General features: G+C 41.9%; 1 protein-coding gene across 6 annotated transcripts; it reads left to right on the plus strand.

Moving 5' to 3' along the window:
- Nucleotides 1–1,088: 1,088 nt before the first annotated feature.
- LOC306835789 (pleckstrin homology domain-containing family A member 1-like) lies at nucleotides 1,089–16,497 on the plus strand. Of its 6 annotated transcripts, none has more exons than XM_079362528.1 (14): nucleotides 1,089–1,229; nucleotides 4,953–5,173; nucleotides 6,031–6,087; nucleotides 6,209–6,254; nucleotides 8,805–8,902; nucleotides 9,270–9,401; nucleotides 9,711–9,851; nucleotides 10,106–10,174; nucleotides 10,747–10,811; nucleotides 10,934–10,997; nucleotides 11,128–11,217; nucleotides 12,766–12,839; nucleotides 13,604–13,678; nucleotides 14,652–15,023. In XM_079362528.1, the coding sequence occupies exons 2-14, from the start codon at nucleotides 5,033–5,035 to the stop codon at nucleotides 14,881–14,883; spliced, it is 1,284 nt and encodes a 427-aa protein (XP_079218654.1). In that variant the 5' UTR covers nucleotides 1,089–1,229; nucleotides 4,953–5,032; the 3' UTR covers nucleotides 14,884–15,023. The 6 variants fall into 6 exon arrangements, with proteins under 6 accessions (XP_079218654.1, XP_079218657.1, XP_079218656.1 ...); XM_079362531.1 differs by lacking the exon at nucleotides 14,652–15,023 and adding an exon at nucleotides 14,240–14,527 and having other exon boundaries at nucleotides 1,090–1,229; XM_079362530.1 differs by lacking the exon at nucleotides 13,604–13,678 and having other exon boundaries at nucleotides 1,090–1,229.
- Nucleotides 16,498–17,804: the final 1,307 nt, after the last annotated feature.

Below are 17,804 nucleotides of genomic sequence, written 5' to 3' on the forward strand. Positions count from 1 at the left end.
AGAGAGAGAGAGAGAGAGAGAGAGAGAGAGAGAGAGGAAGGGAGGGAGGGCAGAGAGAGAGAGTATTAGAGAGTTTGTGTGTTCCTGAGTAAACACCCATTACCTCTGGTTCTTGTGAACAGTTTTAATGACTGTGTTAATTTAATCAGTCATGCAAATTTATATGCCCCATATTTGACCTGTTAACTGTTTAACTAGTTATTTAAATTTGACTTGAGCCTAAAACCATGTACAACAGGATGCTGGTAAATATACACTTAACAGTTAGTAACTGATGAGGCTCTTCATGAGTTTGCTTCACACTACATCCAACTTTTTTCTATAATTTGTTGCTAATATGGAGTCTATAAGTAGAAGATTATAAATCTTATAAATGGAAAAAACACAACTGAACATGACTTTTTTCGCAAGAAAAGGCTAGATATAAGCATAACCTAATTCCCAAATAAATTGCTTTCGCCTTTGTAATTATTATAGTTGGGATCAATAGTTTTGTGAACTTGAATGACTAAATAGCCTTATTACTAGACAATGGGACAATATTATGCAGTGATTATTATGCTATTAGTCTGTATTGTCCAGACCTAAGTCTCTACAGGTACTAACCCTTAGATGTCGCTAAATTGCCGCTCTGGTTGTGCTGCTCCGTCGTCCATGTGATAGATAGGTTAACGCCTAACCAAATGTTTCAGACCTAAAACAGCCACAAGACAGAGGTCTCACTCTGATTATTTCCCCAGCAACTAGTTCTCAAAAATAACTTAAATATGTGATGTTCTTTCACTCTAAATGGACTTATAAGACGATTGAAATAATAATAAAAAACGGCTTAAAAACAGTTTTAAAAAATCCGGCATTTAAAATATGTATTTATGTATTATGTATTTACTTGTTGAAATGGGAACAGTGCATATTAATGAACACAAACATGTCACTATGCCATTTATAGCCATTGTCTAATTCTCACGGAAGAAATTCTCCAGTGTTGGGAGCACAATTCACAATGATCATCCATAAAGAGAATTATGCTATTTTTTTAAACTAAATTCACCTCTAAAGGGAGTGATCATCTTCTTTATATGCAATCTATGCACCACACTCAGCAGCAGCAGCACTGGAGCTGCTCCGCCTTGGATCAGTGGAGATGGGCTGAGGCTGACAGGAGCGACCCGACGACACTGAGACAACTGGCCGCTGAGTGTAGCAATTACAAAAAAGGGAAGACTTTGGTAAGCTGACCCAAACCGGTTGAATCACGATAAACTCAGCTCTCGCTTCCCACGGTTAAAGTAGTTGTTATTTAGGAGGCATGCTAAGACGTGTAGCCGATGTAAGCTAGGTTTAACGGTGAACGTGCATGAAAACTTTTAGACCGTCCGCAGATTAAAAACGAGTGTGTATCTCCTACTTGCTTACACCAGATGCAGTTGCGTACTCGACAGCGTTAGCTGGTCAGTATCTAAAATTTTAAATGTTCTTAGTAATGTGCAGCTAAGTTTGTGGTTGGAAGAAGTGGCTAATCGCAGGCTAACCTGAGCCGAGTTAACTTTAGGCCAGCGAGCCAGAGTCGGTTGTTGTGGCAACTGAAGGCTAGCTTATAGGTGTCTCCTCTTAGCTGTTAATTTTTGTGTAACGTGTAAGGTCATTAAATGTTTGAATAACTCAAACTGGTGATATTAACTACAGTAGTAGGTAACCACCATTATTACCTGAAGAGTATCTTTATTTTGATATTATCTGCTCCAATGAAAAAAGCAGCTGTTGTATGCAGTTTCCCTGCCTGTCCAAGTGACTGTGAAGGCCTGTCAAACCCACTGCTATGCTACTGTACATGTGTTGTTTTAATTAAGAGCTAAACTATGCATACGAATGACTAAATTAGCTCTTGTGGAATGACCCTTATTCGACCTTCAGCCCTTTCTTCAACATCCTCTCTGGCCCAGTACTTTGGGTTAAATATTTTCGCCTCGTAGACATTATTTTACCATGCTGGTGTAATGGATGACACATTCTAATAATTCAACATCATGATCTGAACTTGCTGTGCAGTCCATACATACAGGGCCTGACTTGGATAGTTCTGCATTAGATATGTAAGCCTTCTGCTCAGCTGTTTGCTATTTCCAGCTGGTGTGTGGCTTTTTGATAGTTTGGCAGTGGTCTAGGTTCACGAAAGAAAAATATTGACCCTCTCCTGAGTTATCCAGCTGGTCCTTCCTCTTGACTTCTTCTCATGTCTGTGTGACCAGCTGGCTGCCATAAGAGCAGAGCCTAACAACAAATGTAAGGTGTGACTTAACTGCGGGAATGTTTGACATCTTTATCACTGAGTCTTAACTAACCTGCTAAAGAGTAAGTATAGCTGTGTATGCTGTGCTCCTTAACTGTTTATCTTATAAGCCGAAACAGAGTAAAAAGTTTTATGGATGTATGTACTAGACAAATGCAATGTTTCTAAAGTAGAATCCAAAAGCAAAACTTATAAAAAAGAACTTTAAAACGTTGTTTATTTGGTGTGAGATTATGGAGTACACATCCATTTAGTCTTTAAAAGTATAGTGGAAGTTTGACATTTAAGTATAGATTAATAAAATGATTAAATAAGAATTAGTATCATAAAATTATTCTGTTATTACAGGTCTTAAAATGGAAAAACCACATTGTCACATTCATTCAATACCGTCACACAGAAACACGTGTGATTTGTTTTTTTATGGTCAAACGTGAAAGCAAATATTGGCAGTCTTACACCTTCAAGATCAGAGACATGCAGTTTAAATATATTTCAATATAGTTCATTTGGATCCTCCATTAGCTCCAACATAATGAGAAGCTATTCTTGCATGGGTAAGCAGTTCACAATCTACACAACCATTACAAAACACACAGCACACCTTTTATTCCAACGTTGCTCTTTGTCACTGAAGGTTGAGATGATGTGATTTTTTTATTTTTTTTATTTAGGAGGAGAGACTACCAGAAACAAACATTTTATTAAAAAAAAAGTTGCTCATCCACCAGCTAAATTATTGTTCATTAAGGGCTTTTTAAATGAAAGACTCTTCAATTCCAGTCGATGGGCAGGCATCTCACTGGGTGTGGGTCTGGACAAGCGGCAACCTCTGGTCTAGAAAAATGAAGCCAATGTGGAAGAGCTAAATCCTGCAGTTCCTCCAGTGTCCACTTCAGGTTGGCTGCAGAAACATGAAAAGCCACATACACATCACTGGCAATAACAGCATAAATAAACACGTTTACAGCCTGGTCAGAATAAAACACTGTACGGGCAGCATTATAACGGCATTGTTTTGATTCTGAGGACTATACGTGTTATCGTTATGCGTGGAGCTGACATTATTGACAGGTCGGTGTGAGCTAACAGTTGGTCAAGAAGCTTAAAACCTGCCTCAGCTTCGGCTCTCAGCCTGTCGTCAGGTTGGCTGAATGTTAGGGTGAGACAGCATTTTAAGCGTAGAGACGGCCCGCCGTAACAGATGACGTCATTCGGGCTTTGTCCATATTTACAGCTGATGTTCTGGACTTCATATCATAGACATGGAAACTTCTCATGTTAGATGTGGCCCTACATATGCTGCATTGGAGGTTTTTAGGGTAATATTTTCGTGTTACAATTTCAACTTCAATACAATCACACACAAATGTTTCAAGTCCACTCTACTAGCTTGGGTTGCAGGACTCCCTTGAAAAAGAGGTTTTTAACCTCAATGGGACTTTTCCTGGATAAATAAAGGTCAAATAAAAAAAAATATTAAACTGTATCTTGAATGTTTTATAAGCAGGAATCACCTCCTTTACAGGCTGTCTAAACTCAACAGAGACGTCTCTCAGTCTCAGCATGACAATCACTGTTTGTGTGCTGAAAAGACCGTCGCCTCTGACACTGCTGCTCCTTTTTTTTTTTTTTTTTTTTTTCCCCGGCCCTGTGTGTCAAATGAAATGACTTGTGTAGATGCAGGCGCTAACTGTGATGCTCTCGGCGCAGAATCCACTCACAACAACCAGGTCTTTTGTCCCTTATTTTTGCCCCCATCCACCCACACAGTCCTCATAATGTCACGGAGAAAGAGCGTCTTTATTTGCGCTTTTCCAAAGGCTCATCTCAGTCACATATTTTAGGTTCTGTCCAAAAAAGCTTCAGCAAGCTATTATGACTCGTAACGCCAACATGGAGTTTTAAATTGACGTGCAGACATTTATACTCTCAGGGCTGAACAGAAGTACTCCAACCATTCCCGTTTTTTGTTTACTTCCAGTGAGCTGTAGATCTCAGGGAAGTGTCAGACCTCAGCAGGTTAAATATTGCACATTTAGTTTCATGAAGCTCCTTGGGATGTTTGTATTTTGTTGTGTGCGTGTGTGTGTGTGTGTGTGTGTACGTGTGTGTGTTTCTAACATGGCTTAGCTCTGTGACATTTTCTCTATTTGACCATGCTCAAGTGGGTGCTCAGCTGTGAAGGGAGGGAGGGAAAAGAGGGGGCTGGCCAGAGGCTGCCAAATCGGATGAGAGAGCAGTTGGGGAGGAGATAGCACAGTGTGAGAGGAGCGGAATACAAGCGAGGAGGGGGAGAAAAAAAAAACGGAGAGAAAGAGAACAAGCCAGGCCGGGAGGAGGTGGAATAGAGAGTGACAGTGTGTTACAGGAGGAAAAGGGACTCTCAAGAGCAAAAGAGAGAGAGGGAGAGAGTGGGTGAGGCTGATATAAAAGGATAAAGGCGGGGTTGTGGTTTCTGCCACATGATCCTCTGGCAGGCTGTAGCCTAGTGAGCTCCAGGTGGCAGAAAGAGCAGAAATACAGTAGAGAGAAAAGGGGGAAAAAGCGGGATCGGGACATGCTAGCGAAGGCTCACCACAAAGACAACTGAAACATCTCAATTGCTCCCTCCTACTCCTCACACATCTCTCTCTCCGCTTCCTTATTCTCTGTCCTTTAGGAATCCCTCCCGGTCAGAGTTGCCCCGCTGCGTTTCTCCACTCCCGGCCCCAGCAGGCCAGGGAATGTCCCGGCGGCGAGATGCCTTACGTGGACCGACAGAACCGCATCTGTGGCTTCCTGGACATAGAAGAGAACGAGAGCAGCGGCAAGTTCCTGCGTCGGTACTTCATACTGGACACGCAACAGGGGAGCTTGGTGTGGTTCATGGACAACCCACAGGTAACTGCAGCGAGCTATGTTAGCGTAGCTCTTAGCATAATTTCGGAGAAGAACATCCCTGAGGTCACGGTGAAGGCAAACGTGTGTGTTGTGTTGATAAACAATTAACTTGCAACTTAGCTAGTTAGCTATCCATGTGGATGATCTGCTCTCATTTAACTGCAGGCTACCGGAACACTAAAGCTAAACTTCACCGCCTAGCAAGGATTGAGGATTAAGTATTATGACATTCTAGTTGACAGCTATTATTGAGCACATATTCCAGACAAAGAGGAGGGTCAGTGCTGACCATGTATGTTTATTTAAGCTAACTGCAGATGTGTGTATATTGATCAAAAGGAGCAGCAAATAAAACCATTGTTTCCCTCTTAAATTGATTTATAATGAGTTCTTGTTGGGGTCACTGATGATGTCACTACATGGACTGTGATCACTGATCAGTGGTCATCTTTTGCTACCCTACGACCCCGGCTGTCACAGTTAAAACAGCGCGCGTGTGTGTGTGTGTGTGTCTTCTACTGGGTTTGGAGATGCTGTATTTGTAAGTGTGCTGTTCCATGAAGTATTCATAGATCATGTAGCGCAGGAGAAACTTTGAATAATTCAGGCAGTCTCTTTCTTTTTATGGGTTTAGAAAGCTAAAATTTTAATGATGTTAAATCTGGATCCCCTAGTTTCAAAGGCACAACAAGACTGTGAAATGTACTATATGGGGCAGAAAATGTACAGCATTTACTCCTTAATGCTGACTTGATTTTCAGAGCTTGTTCCTCCCTCACTGTCCAATCAAATCAGACTTGTGGTTAATTTTAGTTTTCTTATTATTCATATATAATCCTTTACCTTTTCCCCTGCAGAACCTGCCTCTTAATGCAGACTGTGTCGGCACACTAAAGCTCACCTACATCTCTAAGGTAAGGGCACATGTGATAACTGAAGCTGATCTGACACCAGCATGAGATCATTGTTTAAATAGTTTATTTACCGTATATTATTGAAGTGAGAAGCTTACATTTAATGTTTGTCCTCTGCCAGGTCAGCGATGCCACAAAGCTGCGGCCAAAGGCAGAATTCTGCTTCGGTAAGAAAATCTTTAGACTGAAAATTTTAAAAGTTTGGATTTTCTCAGTCTTAAGTAACTTCTGAAAACTTTAAAAGGGGTCTTAATGAAAGATTTGCAAACCTCAGCATCACCTATTGACCGAGTTTATTACACTAATATAACCGTAAGAAGCAATGTTTGCTCTCCTTGTCTGCCCTCTATACTCGGTCAAGACCTCCACATATTTCCTCCACCGTTGACCCGGCAACCTTGGTCAACAGTTACTGTTTAATCAACACACAAAGATGCAGGAGGCTGCAGCAGCTGATGGTAGAAGTTTTTGATGAATCATGCTCCTCTAATGTTTTTTTTTTTTTCTCAGATTTTGATGACATAGATGTTTGGTCACATGGCATGTTGGCTTGGATCATTTGTTTCAATGTTTAAGGGTCGAAACAGAAATAACTTCAAACAGTCTTGTTTTCCACATTATATTACATGGAAGCTTTGGTTTGACTTTTGCCTCCAAAGAAAAGGTATAAAACTGATCAAAATGATGATTTTAAAAGAAAAAAAAAACCGAAACAAAGATTTTCTAATTTATAGAATATGAAGGCTTTTCTTTCAACCCTTCACACATTTGTGAGTTCAATGATTCTAAACCTTATCTCAGAGCGCTGTAATGCCAGAAAAGAATCGGTTTGTTCAACACTTTTGAAGTATTAGACATCAGCATGTATTGCTGTCATAAACAGTCAAAGGCAAACGCCTGATAGCAGAGGCGAGAGAAGCCGTGAGGAATCACTCAACTGTGGGGATAATGGCATTTATTAGAAGGTCTCTTCTAGTATTCTGCTCAACACAACAGACATAGGTGTTTAAAAACACACGCACACACACACTGCCTTCTTAATACATTGTTACGAGGGTGTAAGTGTTAGTTCTGTAAAGTGACAGTCGGACACAGTCTCTCCGGTACACGTGTCACAAAGATGAAGTGGAAACGGATTTCACTTTTTTTTTTTTGACCATCTGGCCACCAGTTCTGAGTCTGACTGAACAAACCAGCAGCTTTCCCCCAGTCCTTCTTAGGCCCACTCATCCAAGTGAATACACATTTTGCACAGAAATGCACCATCATCACTTTATTTAGCAGTAAACCTCTTACCCCCTGTTTTGTTTCACGAGTCCTTCTCCTCCTCTTCCATGTGCTTGAATGGCAGGAAACACTGCCGTGTTCACTTCAGTGGTTGTGTGTGTGTGTCTGTGTGTGTGTTTTGGCAGCATGTGCACAACATTTGCCTTGTTGGGGTTTGGACAGGATGCTGGGATCCTAATCTGAATCGGATTCAAAGATGTTTGAGGTTATTTATACTCATCTGTGTGTGCCACATGGTTTACTGACTTCTACTAATCATGTCGCTGATCCTCACTTTCCGGCCTCTCGCCGCTTAAGAATTAAAAAAAAAAAGGGGTAAAGTTTGGTTTGAAGAGAAGTTAAGAAATGTTTTAATGTGATGATGGATATGAGTCCATTTCCTGTGAGTGGCACTCAGGGAGATACAAGTGTGCCTCCATGTGAACTTTGCCACTTGGCTTCATTTCTCAGCAGCACATCGTTTTATGATCATAAGAAAGATCTGATGACTCTCCTCTCTGAGGATTTCTTTACGGTGACCAAGAGATGATTTTTTTTTTCTTCACCTTTAGCGAACAGTTGAGCGACGTGACGCAAACAGAATGCACATTTAAAGGTTGACAAACTTAATGTTGCTCACTTGAATGGGATAAGACAGACTTATTAACAGGGATGTGGAGGGTATAGAGAGCATTTGTGTCTGAGCTGAACCTTATACACAGAAGAAGAAAGAATGATCCTCATTGTGCCACAAAGTTTGAGCTCTAGCTGTTTTTTTTGTGCGTTTTTTTTTTTACTCTTTATCCCCACTAGATTTATCTTTGTCAGTCTTTGGTGTAATTTCTTGTTTGGGTGTTGAAAACGAAATCGAGGGAATGCTCGGATGGTTTGGCGGCCGAATTGGAAGATTTCTGGTAGCGAGAAAGAGAAATAGTGTCTCAGGTTCTTTCAGCTCCTAAAGTCCCGATCCAGAGTTAATCAGTATTTGACCCAAAAATTCCTTTTGTGATGAAAATGAGGTTTTGCTCGTGTTCTGAAGGGAGTGAGGAATGTTTAAAGGCTGGTAGCTGTGGGCTTCTTTTTTGTTGTTGTCGCTTTTGTCTGTCATGGTTAAAGTGAGTAGGTGGTGGCAGTCTGAATCCAGCTGGTTCATGAAGAGAGGGAGTGTTGCTGGTAGTGTGTGGGAGAATCCCTAGGCTCTGTTTTTTTTTGTGTTTTTTTTCGCTTCCAGAGAAATGTGTGGCCGTGGATTTTTCAAGAATCTCATCACAGATACTCCACAAGAAAGATCCAAGCTTCAACGCCCACCACATCCTAACTCTGAACTGCAGAAACGATCGTGATTCATTAAAACCAGGAATGATTCAGCTGCTGCAGCCCAACTGAGATTGAATATAGTTTCACTTTTTCTTCTGAACTGTTCCCATTGCTGTTTTATCATGATCTATTAGTCATCAATGCTGGGATGAGGAAGTTCTTCCTGCAGGCCAATGACCAGCAGGACCTCGTTGACTGGGTCAGCGCTCTCAATAAAGCCACCAAGATCACCGTGAGACACACACACACACACACACAGACACACACACACACTTATCTGTTCTTTGTTCTCATGTTTTATCACTTGTAGTTACTTTCTTGTCAGTCATCGTCTATAGAAGAGGAAGAAATAAAAGTTTCTCTCGGAGTGAGTCAGAAGGTGACTAACAGGATGCTCTATTGTTGCAATGAGTGCTGGCTCCATTGTCCTCCAGCTCAGATATGGATACTCAGTGTGTTAAAGGCGTAGTGAGTCACCAATAACTAGAAGTTAAAAATCTTATTTTTTTGCAAGTTTTAGTGTTCTTTTTTTTTTTTTCCTCATTAGGAACTATTCAAACTTTTCGGCTCTTGCGTGTGTCTTTGTTTCTTTTTCCTAGGTGCCAAAGTTGTCTGATGGGCAGCAGAATGCAGAGAACCTCAAGACTCTGCCAGACGTAGTCGGGGCCAAGAAACAAGTCTCTTATAGGACAGAGATCATTGGCGGTGTCCCCATTGTCACCCAGACACAGGTAAACAGAAATACTGCATGTTTGGAGTTTGACGCTTGCCAGGAAGACTGTTTAGCACATTGGCTTTAAACTGTTTGTAGGATAATAAAATCTATAGACTACACAATTTAAATTCTATTAATGATTAACAGAAGAACTGGCAGATTAACCAAACCATGGAGGTAGTGGTTGGTTTTGTTCCCAGTTTTAAAAAGAAGAAAACAAATTCTGTAGTGTAAATCCACTACTTCAAATCTGAACTCATGTCTGCCTCTTACATGTTTATGGATCCTTACGATTTTCAATATCTCTTGTGTCCTCATCCTCCAGCAGGAAGGTGGAGATGCTGCAGACCGAGCTGAGCGCGAGGCCATGCATCGCTGTCACAGCCAGCTGCCGTACTTCCTGGGCCGGCCGGCTCAGGAGCACAGCGTCATCAAGTCGGGCTACTGCGTGAAGCAGGGGGCTGTGGTGAGTCCCTCTGTCTGCTGTTGTTAAGACACGCTGCTCAGTGTCATTGTGAAGTCAGGCTGCTGGTGGTGTCCTGTTATTACTTTCTATACACTGCACATCATGTCGTTTGATAGAAGATTTGTTTGCCTAAGTAAATGCATCTTCCCCAGTGTGTGAAACAAAGAGCGTCTCCATCTTTATATGGATATTACAACATGTTTAACTAACATAATTACTTGAAAAGATCTGAACTTTTTTTTTTTTTTTGTCAGATGAGGAACTGGAAACGGCGATATTTCCTGCTGGAAGAAAACTCCATGAGTTACTTCAAGTCAGATTTGGTAATGACCTTTGATGAAGTTACGTGAAGCCTTTTGAGGAAGTTTTATTTTGACGTACAGCGAGGCCAAGTAAGAGGAGACACCGAGCCTCGAGTTCGGACACGTTTTATCCACAGTATGCGGAATTCAATGCCTGCACTTTGCGTGTCCTGTCATGCCTGGTTCCTCCCTGGCCTATCACACAAACACACACACGCGCACACACACAGTCTCCTCTGGATAATGCTGCACTTCTCATACCCTGTCCTTGTCCAGTTCTGCCCTAATTTGACAGCTTTATCTGTCTACTTGGCTATCAACAGGCCCCAAGGGCACAGACTCTCTGTCTCCTGTATCGAATGGCCAGGTCAAGAAAGTTACAACACTCAGACATTTAGTCAGCAGTCTGATACTTTGAGGAAAGTTTACTATCTTGTGTTCCAATGAAAAAGAAAAGAAATCCGTAAATCTTGTTACGAGCCCAAATATTGGAAAACAGTAATGAACTTACAAATTACGTTAGCCTTTTGTGTGTCAGTTTTCAAGGTTCATGCTTCTCAATGTATACTGAACAGTTATTTTGTTACCCGTAGGAGAAAGAGCCTCTAAGAATGATCCCACTGAAGGAAGTGCACAAAGTACAGGAGTGCAAACAAAGGTATGTAACATGTCCCAGCAGGGGACATCGGAGGACGGTGTTTACCTTTTCTGATTTGAATGAAGATATAGATGAGGGGGAAAAAAAACCGATCTGACTTGTTTTCCCAACTCTCGCTGTAGTGACATCATGATGCGGGATAATCTGTTTGAGGTCGTCACCACTTCTAGGACGTTTTACATACAGGTAGGATGTAAATCGGGATTCCTAGTCCTACATTGAACACTTTCTAACCCGTCTACCAACAGTCTGTTCAGATGGATCTGGGTTTTTTTTTGTCTCACTCGCTCCTCGTTGTCGCTCACTGTCCCTCCAGGCTGACAGCCCAGAGGAGATGCACAGCTGGATCAAGGCAGTCTCTGGGGCCATCGTGGCCCAGAGGGGACCTGGGAGGTCTGCAGCCACAGTATGTATCCTGCAATTCACGACGACACAGTGGCACTATAGTGTGATTTCCATTGATTATAAAATGCACTGAGGTGAACGACAAGATTTCAAATGTGGAATAAATTCTGCCTTGGCCGAGACTCCATTCTAGATTTAGTCAAGTCAGAAGTCTCACATCCTTTTTGAGACTTAAGTTAGTGATCTATTCATAGGGGAGCAAAGTCGAGACTTCTCACAACACTGATTTATAATGCGTCACCTGTTACATATATTTGTTCTTGTTTGCACTGCTCTGGTGTTAGTTGTACAATCTGAAAACACAGATTAAGAGGAATTCTTCCTCTTTTAGTCTTCTCCCATTTTTTTTTTTTTTTAATTTAATGTTCAACAATGTTTTTATTACCATCCAAAAATCCAGGTTTCACAGAGTATTTTGTGTCTGTCTATGTTGTGCCCTCGGTAAACAATCACTAGTTACTGGATGACAGAAAATAAGAGAGGTTGTAAATGACATGCTGCAAAGGTCCCTGTAAGCCATTTATCCATTGTACATTTACAGCTGTATTTGGATCTACACACAAACGCGTCGCACACTCCTTCCTTACTGTCTGTCTGCTGGCATCGGCCCGAGCAGTCTCTGTCGAGCTGGAAGAAGCTGATGTCCTTCTACAGATGGCTAATTTGAATTTGATGTATTTTTCCGCTTTCACATTCTCCCTTCTGCCGCAGATTCTGCACATTGCCTCGTCTAAATCGGCTGCCTTTCCTTTCTAGTTTAGAATTTCCTTTGTTTTTGTTTTTTTGTTTGTGGCATCTGCCCTCTTTTTCTTTTCCAAAAAAAACCCCCAAAACAATGTGGTGTCAGGAAAGATAAGACGTAATGACTCTTAGTTTTCATTCTGAATTAATTAAAGGCACATGCAAGTGTAAAACAAAAAGGGAATAGTCTACCAAGGGAAACATATCTGTGGAAGTGGTTCCTGCTGCGCTTGTCCAGCCAGTACTATGGTATCAGTAACACGGACAGGCAAAGGTTCCATGTTCACGTTCTACACACGTGCACATTTTTTCACAAGTTTGTTGAAAACCACTGCTTGATGAGATTTGGATACAGAGACGAGCAGATCTTTGGGTACACTACCCGACTTGTAACGCTGCACACAGAAACAGGTGAGAGTAGAGAAAACGATGAGTTGCATCGTCCTGACTGCAGAGGACACAGTGTCCTCTGTCATAGGCTGCCCCCTCTGGCTACATGGGAATCATTCACCAAACATCTGCACTGTGTGTTTCTCTACAGTGTGTATTTCTTTCTTTCTGGCTTGATTTTTTTTTTTTTTTCCTTTTTTTTTTTTTCTCTCTTTTTCCCCTCAACTCTATTTTCTTCTCCTGTTCTCTCTCTCTCTCTCTCTCTCTCTCTCTCTCTCTCTCCCTCTCCCTCCTTCTTCTTCTCCTTCCTTCTCCCATTCCGTCTTTCTTTCTATATCTCATTCTCTCCACGTTGTCCTCTCCCTTTGGGCTGACGGCCCATCTGCTCTAATACTGCTTGTGCACTGTGTTGTTGCAGATGCGGCAGGCCAGACGGCTGTCGAACCCCTGTATACAGAGGTATACGTCCCGAATCGGGGAGTGCAGCAGCACGTATGTCAGCTCGTCTAAACCCCCCCCCCCCCCCCTCTAAACTATAAGTTCATCCTTTTTTTTTTTTTTTTGAAATACTTTCCTCTCACTGGCTGGCCCTTTGTGGTTGTCAACATTATGAGAGGGGTTCGGAACTGATGCTTTTATTTTTTTTTCTAAGAACCGACCACATCCTAAGTATGGCTGTTATAACCCAACAAGCACTCCTCCATTCACACCCTCGTCCTTGCTGCTTCTGTCTTCCACTTCTCCTCCCACCTTTTGCTCCTCTGTACTTTTGTCACTTGCAGCTCAACTCAAAGCTTGAGCCTTTTCCATTCTCTGTCATCAGATGATGTCCAGTTAAACATATTCAGTAAACTCGCTTCTGTACGTTTTAGACTTGTGGTCTGCTTGGTTTAGCTTCTCTTGCATGTGATGACTATGGCGACGAGCACGGCAACTGAAATGAAGCACATCTGTCGGCGTGGCACTGCTGAAAGTGTTCTTTTCAGGCACAGAATGACGCCAAACAGCTGGATTACATCGGAAACAGAACCTGCAGAGCTTTTTACCTGTCCCCACCATTATTGACCACGCTTAAGTGTAAAAGAAAATAGCTCCATGTTCAAAGCACACACAGTCTCACACTCGCTGCATGACCTCCCTGATCAGTGTAGCTATGAATAGCTCCAGCCTTTTTTTCTCTCTCTCTGTATTACTGGGTACATTTGTCTTTCACACCTTGTGTTTCTCTTCCCCATCATGCTCTGTTATCTCTGCAGTCTGCTGCAGCTGTGTACCTGTCTTAGATGTGTGACATCCTGCTTGTCTCTCCTCCTCCCTCCTGTTCGCTGCCTGTATGTTTTTTACTCTTCCTCTTACACACGACAGAAAAAAATAAAAATAAAACATATTTCCACTTTTGACCTTTTGCACCTTTTACGTCCTTAATGATTAACACAGAAAAATGCTGAATCCCAAACCCAGATGCATACACTGTTAGTATGACTAGTTCTGTTATTTAACATTTTAATGTTTAGGCTTGAGAGCATCATTTACACACTTGTATTATGTGATAATAGTAAATAATCAGAAGTTACATGTGTTACTTCATCGTACGGTCTCTCATTAAGGTTAAGTTTGGACCTTTGGATTCAGCAAATATCCATTTTTAATACACGTGTGGCTCTTGCTCGGGCATGTTTGTTCTAGGAAAGTCATCTTTGAATTTTGCAGTACATTTATTTTTTCTCTGTACATCCACAGATCACATGTTAGAGACTGACAAATATTTCTGTAGCATCAAATATGGGAATCAAGTTGATAATGTGGTCTCTTGAAGCTTTCACTCTAACCAACATTTTTAACTGCTCAATGGCTGTCTCTTATAGCTTCTTTTTTATTTATTTTCTTTACAGAGATTAAAATCTGACAATGACAAGTTGTGAAATAATGAGCCACAACCAACCATTGCTTCCTAAACAACTCTGCTATTCCACTGAAACCTGTTGAGACTACCAAAACTAAAACCTGCTGACACTACTACCACTCCTCCTGCTGCCTCTTCTGCTACTACTCCTACTACCACTACTGCTACTGCCACCACCATATCCACTCTCTTTTAACGCTATGTCTTCAGCACCTTCAACCTGCAACACCAACTCTGCTAAAGCTGCATCAGGCTCCACATGCTGGTGCTAGTTCCAAGTCTGTAACTCCCTTTTTTTTGCGCTTCTTATGAGCACAAGTATCAAGATTTCATTTTTTTTTTTCCTTCTTACCAATCCTCTCTTCTCGCACTCTCTGTGTCCTTTTCTGTCTCTGCTGCAGGAACACAGCAACCGTTCCACTTTCTACCGCACCCCAGCGGGCCCCCCCGTCCCTCGCTCGCCCATATCTGCCATGCCACCATGCTACCCAGAGTGGGGCGCTGCTGTCACGTGCGGCACACGCCCGCAGCCTGGCGTGGGACAGCGAGCACTTCATGAGCCTGCTCCCCCGGCCCAGTCACAGCCACATGCCAGCACGCCTGTCCCTGCAGGAGACGCGCCTGGCAAAGTGAGCTGCGAGCCGCCTGCCACCACCGTTAGTAACTCCGAGGAGTCACCGTGGCGACGGAGGAGCAGCTTTGAGCCCCACATCCCTGAACCGCCGCCGGACCTGGACGACGCTGACCTGCCAGTGAGCGAGGTCTGAACCCGAAAGGTTTAGACGCAATCGGCTGCATGATGTTAAACTTAGAGCCCTTCGATCAAGAGGAAACCGCGCGACCAGGTGTGCTTAAAACCAAAGCTGTGGTCCGATGACTACACGCAACACCACAGACTCGTGTTACGCTCCTTCTTCGGTGTGCTGTTGAAACCACCGATATGAACTCGTGTGCCATAGACGACCCGGTCTTCACTCACACCCCTCTGCCTGCTGCCACATTTACAGCCATGCATTTATACTACGAGTTGTCAAACAGACCCAACACATTTTACTTAACTTGTCCCGAACTAATGTTGGAGCTTTATTTTAACCTGCACAGACACAATGTCTTTTAACAGTATTTGTGGGCAGAGAAGGTCTGCGAACTACTTTGTGCCAAGAGTATAAGGGAGCCTCCAAGAAGGAGCAATTTCCTCATGACTGAAAAGAGCTTTCAAACTGAGGACTGTATTTATAACACCTGTCTAACCTACTAATTTAAAATGTGGGATCCATTCACATGCACTCTCAAACATAACCTGTGATTTGTTGGTCAGTGTTAAGGATACAGGTCCAGCATAGTCTTGAGATCAAGTCCCAGCTCTAATGCAAATTCTACTTGTAAATGTTGATCAACGAGAGAGTGTACAGCCGGATAGATCATCCAAAACCAAATGTATTGCAAACAACAGCTGCAGAGTTAGATTTGTCTTTATTTTTTTAATATCAGAGGAAGGTGTTGTCATTGTTGTTGACCGAGTAGAAAAAAAGCCTCTTATGTCTAACTAAAGTGTTTTTTTTTTTTTTTTTTTAAAGCTATCTCAGTACATGAATCACTCCTCTCCATTTCAACAGATGACACTACATGTCAGTGACCGAGCAGAGTTCACTTGTGTATATTTTGTGATTCATAGTAATAAGTCGAGCAGCAGGCCTGGGTCTGTCACAGATAAGCTCCACAGACTGACATGATCAAACTGAACCTGCAGTCTCTAAGTCTAGTGAGGCTCTTCTTATACTGTGTAAACACCACGCAGACCTGTCAGATCAAGGTTTTAACAAAAAGGAATTCAAGCACAGACACTTCTGTAGTGTGTAAACCATTTCAATGGTTCCTCGGATTATCTTTCTGTTTAGTCGTTTTTCTTTCTTTCTGTCCAGACGCTGTGTGTGTATCACGTGTTAGCAGAAGAAGAGCTGATTTCTTTTTTTTTTTTTTTTTTACATGCTTTTAGAGGTTTTTTTAAAATCATATTTCTTGTTCCTGTGTTGCCAACCCAGCAGGAGGCAGCTTCTTCATGGTTTTATTTAAAACTGTCTCCCTGCTAAATAATACTCCTATTTTTTTTTTTTTTTAAGTGCCTGTTTAAATTCAGTCCAACAAACTTCAAGCTATTTTCCCCCGTTTTATACTCTGGTGTAATTGGTTTGAATCGTCTTTATTTATTATGTGGTTGACTTGAAAGAATTAAACACTGAAAATGTGCTCAGGTTTCTGGGGTATCTTTGAGTTGTGTGTTTAGACCACAGTGAGTTTATGGCGAGGAAGTTAGAGCTTTGGTGAAAGTAGTGAAACTAGAGCTGGCACACAGTACATGAGTCTCATTAAGTCTCCTTCTGCCCTCTGGTGGTGAGAGGCAAAACTTCACTCGGATTTTGTTGCATTGACATGCTCTGGACTTATGGAGTATGTTTGCATCCTTAGAGTATTGAAAATATTTATTAAACAAACAAACACTTCAGCTGCACTAGAGACGAAGTAGAAGAAGGAAAAAAAAGTATAAGTTCTTCAAAAAGTACATTTAAGTACAGACCACAAGTACATGAACTTATAATTAAAAATACTTCTGGCGTCATGAGATATATATATATATATATATATATATATATATATATAATTTTTTTTAAAGAGTCATTGAAGAGCTGTGAGATTCATGGCATCTCTCGTTGCATGATGCTGTGTGTGAATCGGAAGTCGACTTTTCTCTTACACCATCCTCCCATTATACATCTCTGCTCCTGATTGGACGATGCAAAGCTTTGGTGTGGCTTCATGTGAGCCATATTTGGATACTGGAGGGCCTCAGTCACAGCCAAGACATCATTGCAGACTACAGCGTGGAGATCACACAGACCTCAACGGCATCCATCTTTGGTTCCTTATAGATGAGGTTGTTTTCATCTGCGGATTTTCCCACCATGTCTGGCCTTACCGTGTAATCCCCCCCCGAGTTTCCACATAATGGGTCTGAGGAAGCTGTATGCTCTGCTAAATGATATGGTGCTCAAATGTCTTGGTTCAGAACTGGGTGCACCCTCTCATTTTACCAAAATGCAAATAGTCTACCTTGAATTCCTGGGTTACATCTTTCTGTTTCCTGCAGTCTTGGCCTTGACAGGAAAATTGGGCCCTACATCCCTTTATTCACCTCTATGTAATTGCCTTTTTGAATACCCCAAGCTCTGGCACACCACAGGGGACCTTGTCTCTCCATCCTCAAACATCCAGCCACCCATTAAACCATGACCGTTCATAGACCCCTGTTTCACCCATAATCAATCACATTATACTGAAGGGATTTATGACATTGATTTATGGCCTCTGTGTTTACTGGAATCTTTATACCTCGCCACAGACAAACAATCTAACAGATTTTTTTTTTCTTCACAAAATTGTGTCTCCTAAAAAAGGCACTTTGTGATATTTAATCTAGCAATCAGATTATCTGGGGAAATTAGTTTCCCATAAACCATGTGGCACACGTGGTTATTAAAATATTTCTAATACACTTT

Source organism: Symphodus melops (genome assembly GCF_947650265.1).
Source record: "Symphodus melops genome assembly, chromosome: 15".
Lineage (NCBI taxonomy): Eukaryota > Metazoa > Chordata > Actinopteri > Labriformes > Labridae > Symphodus > Symphodus melops.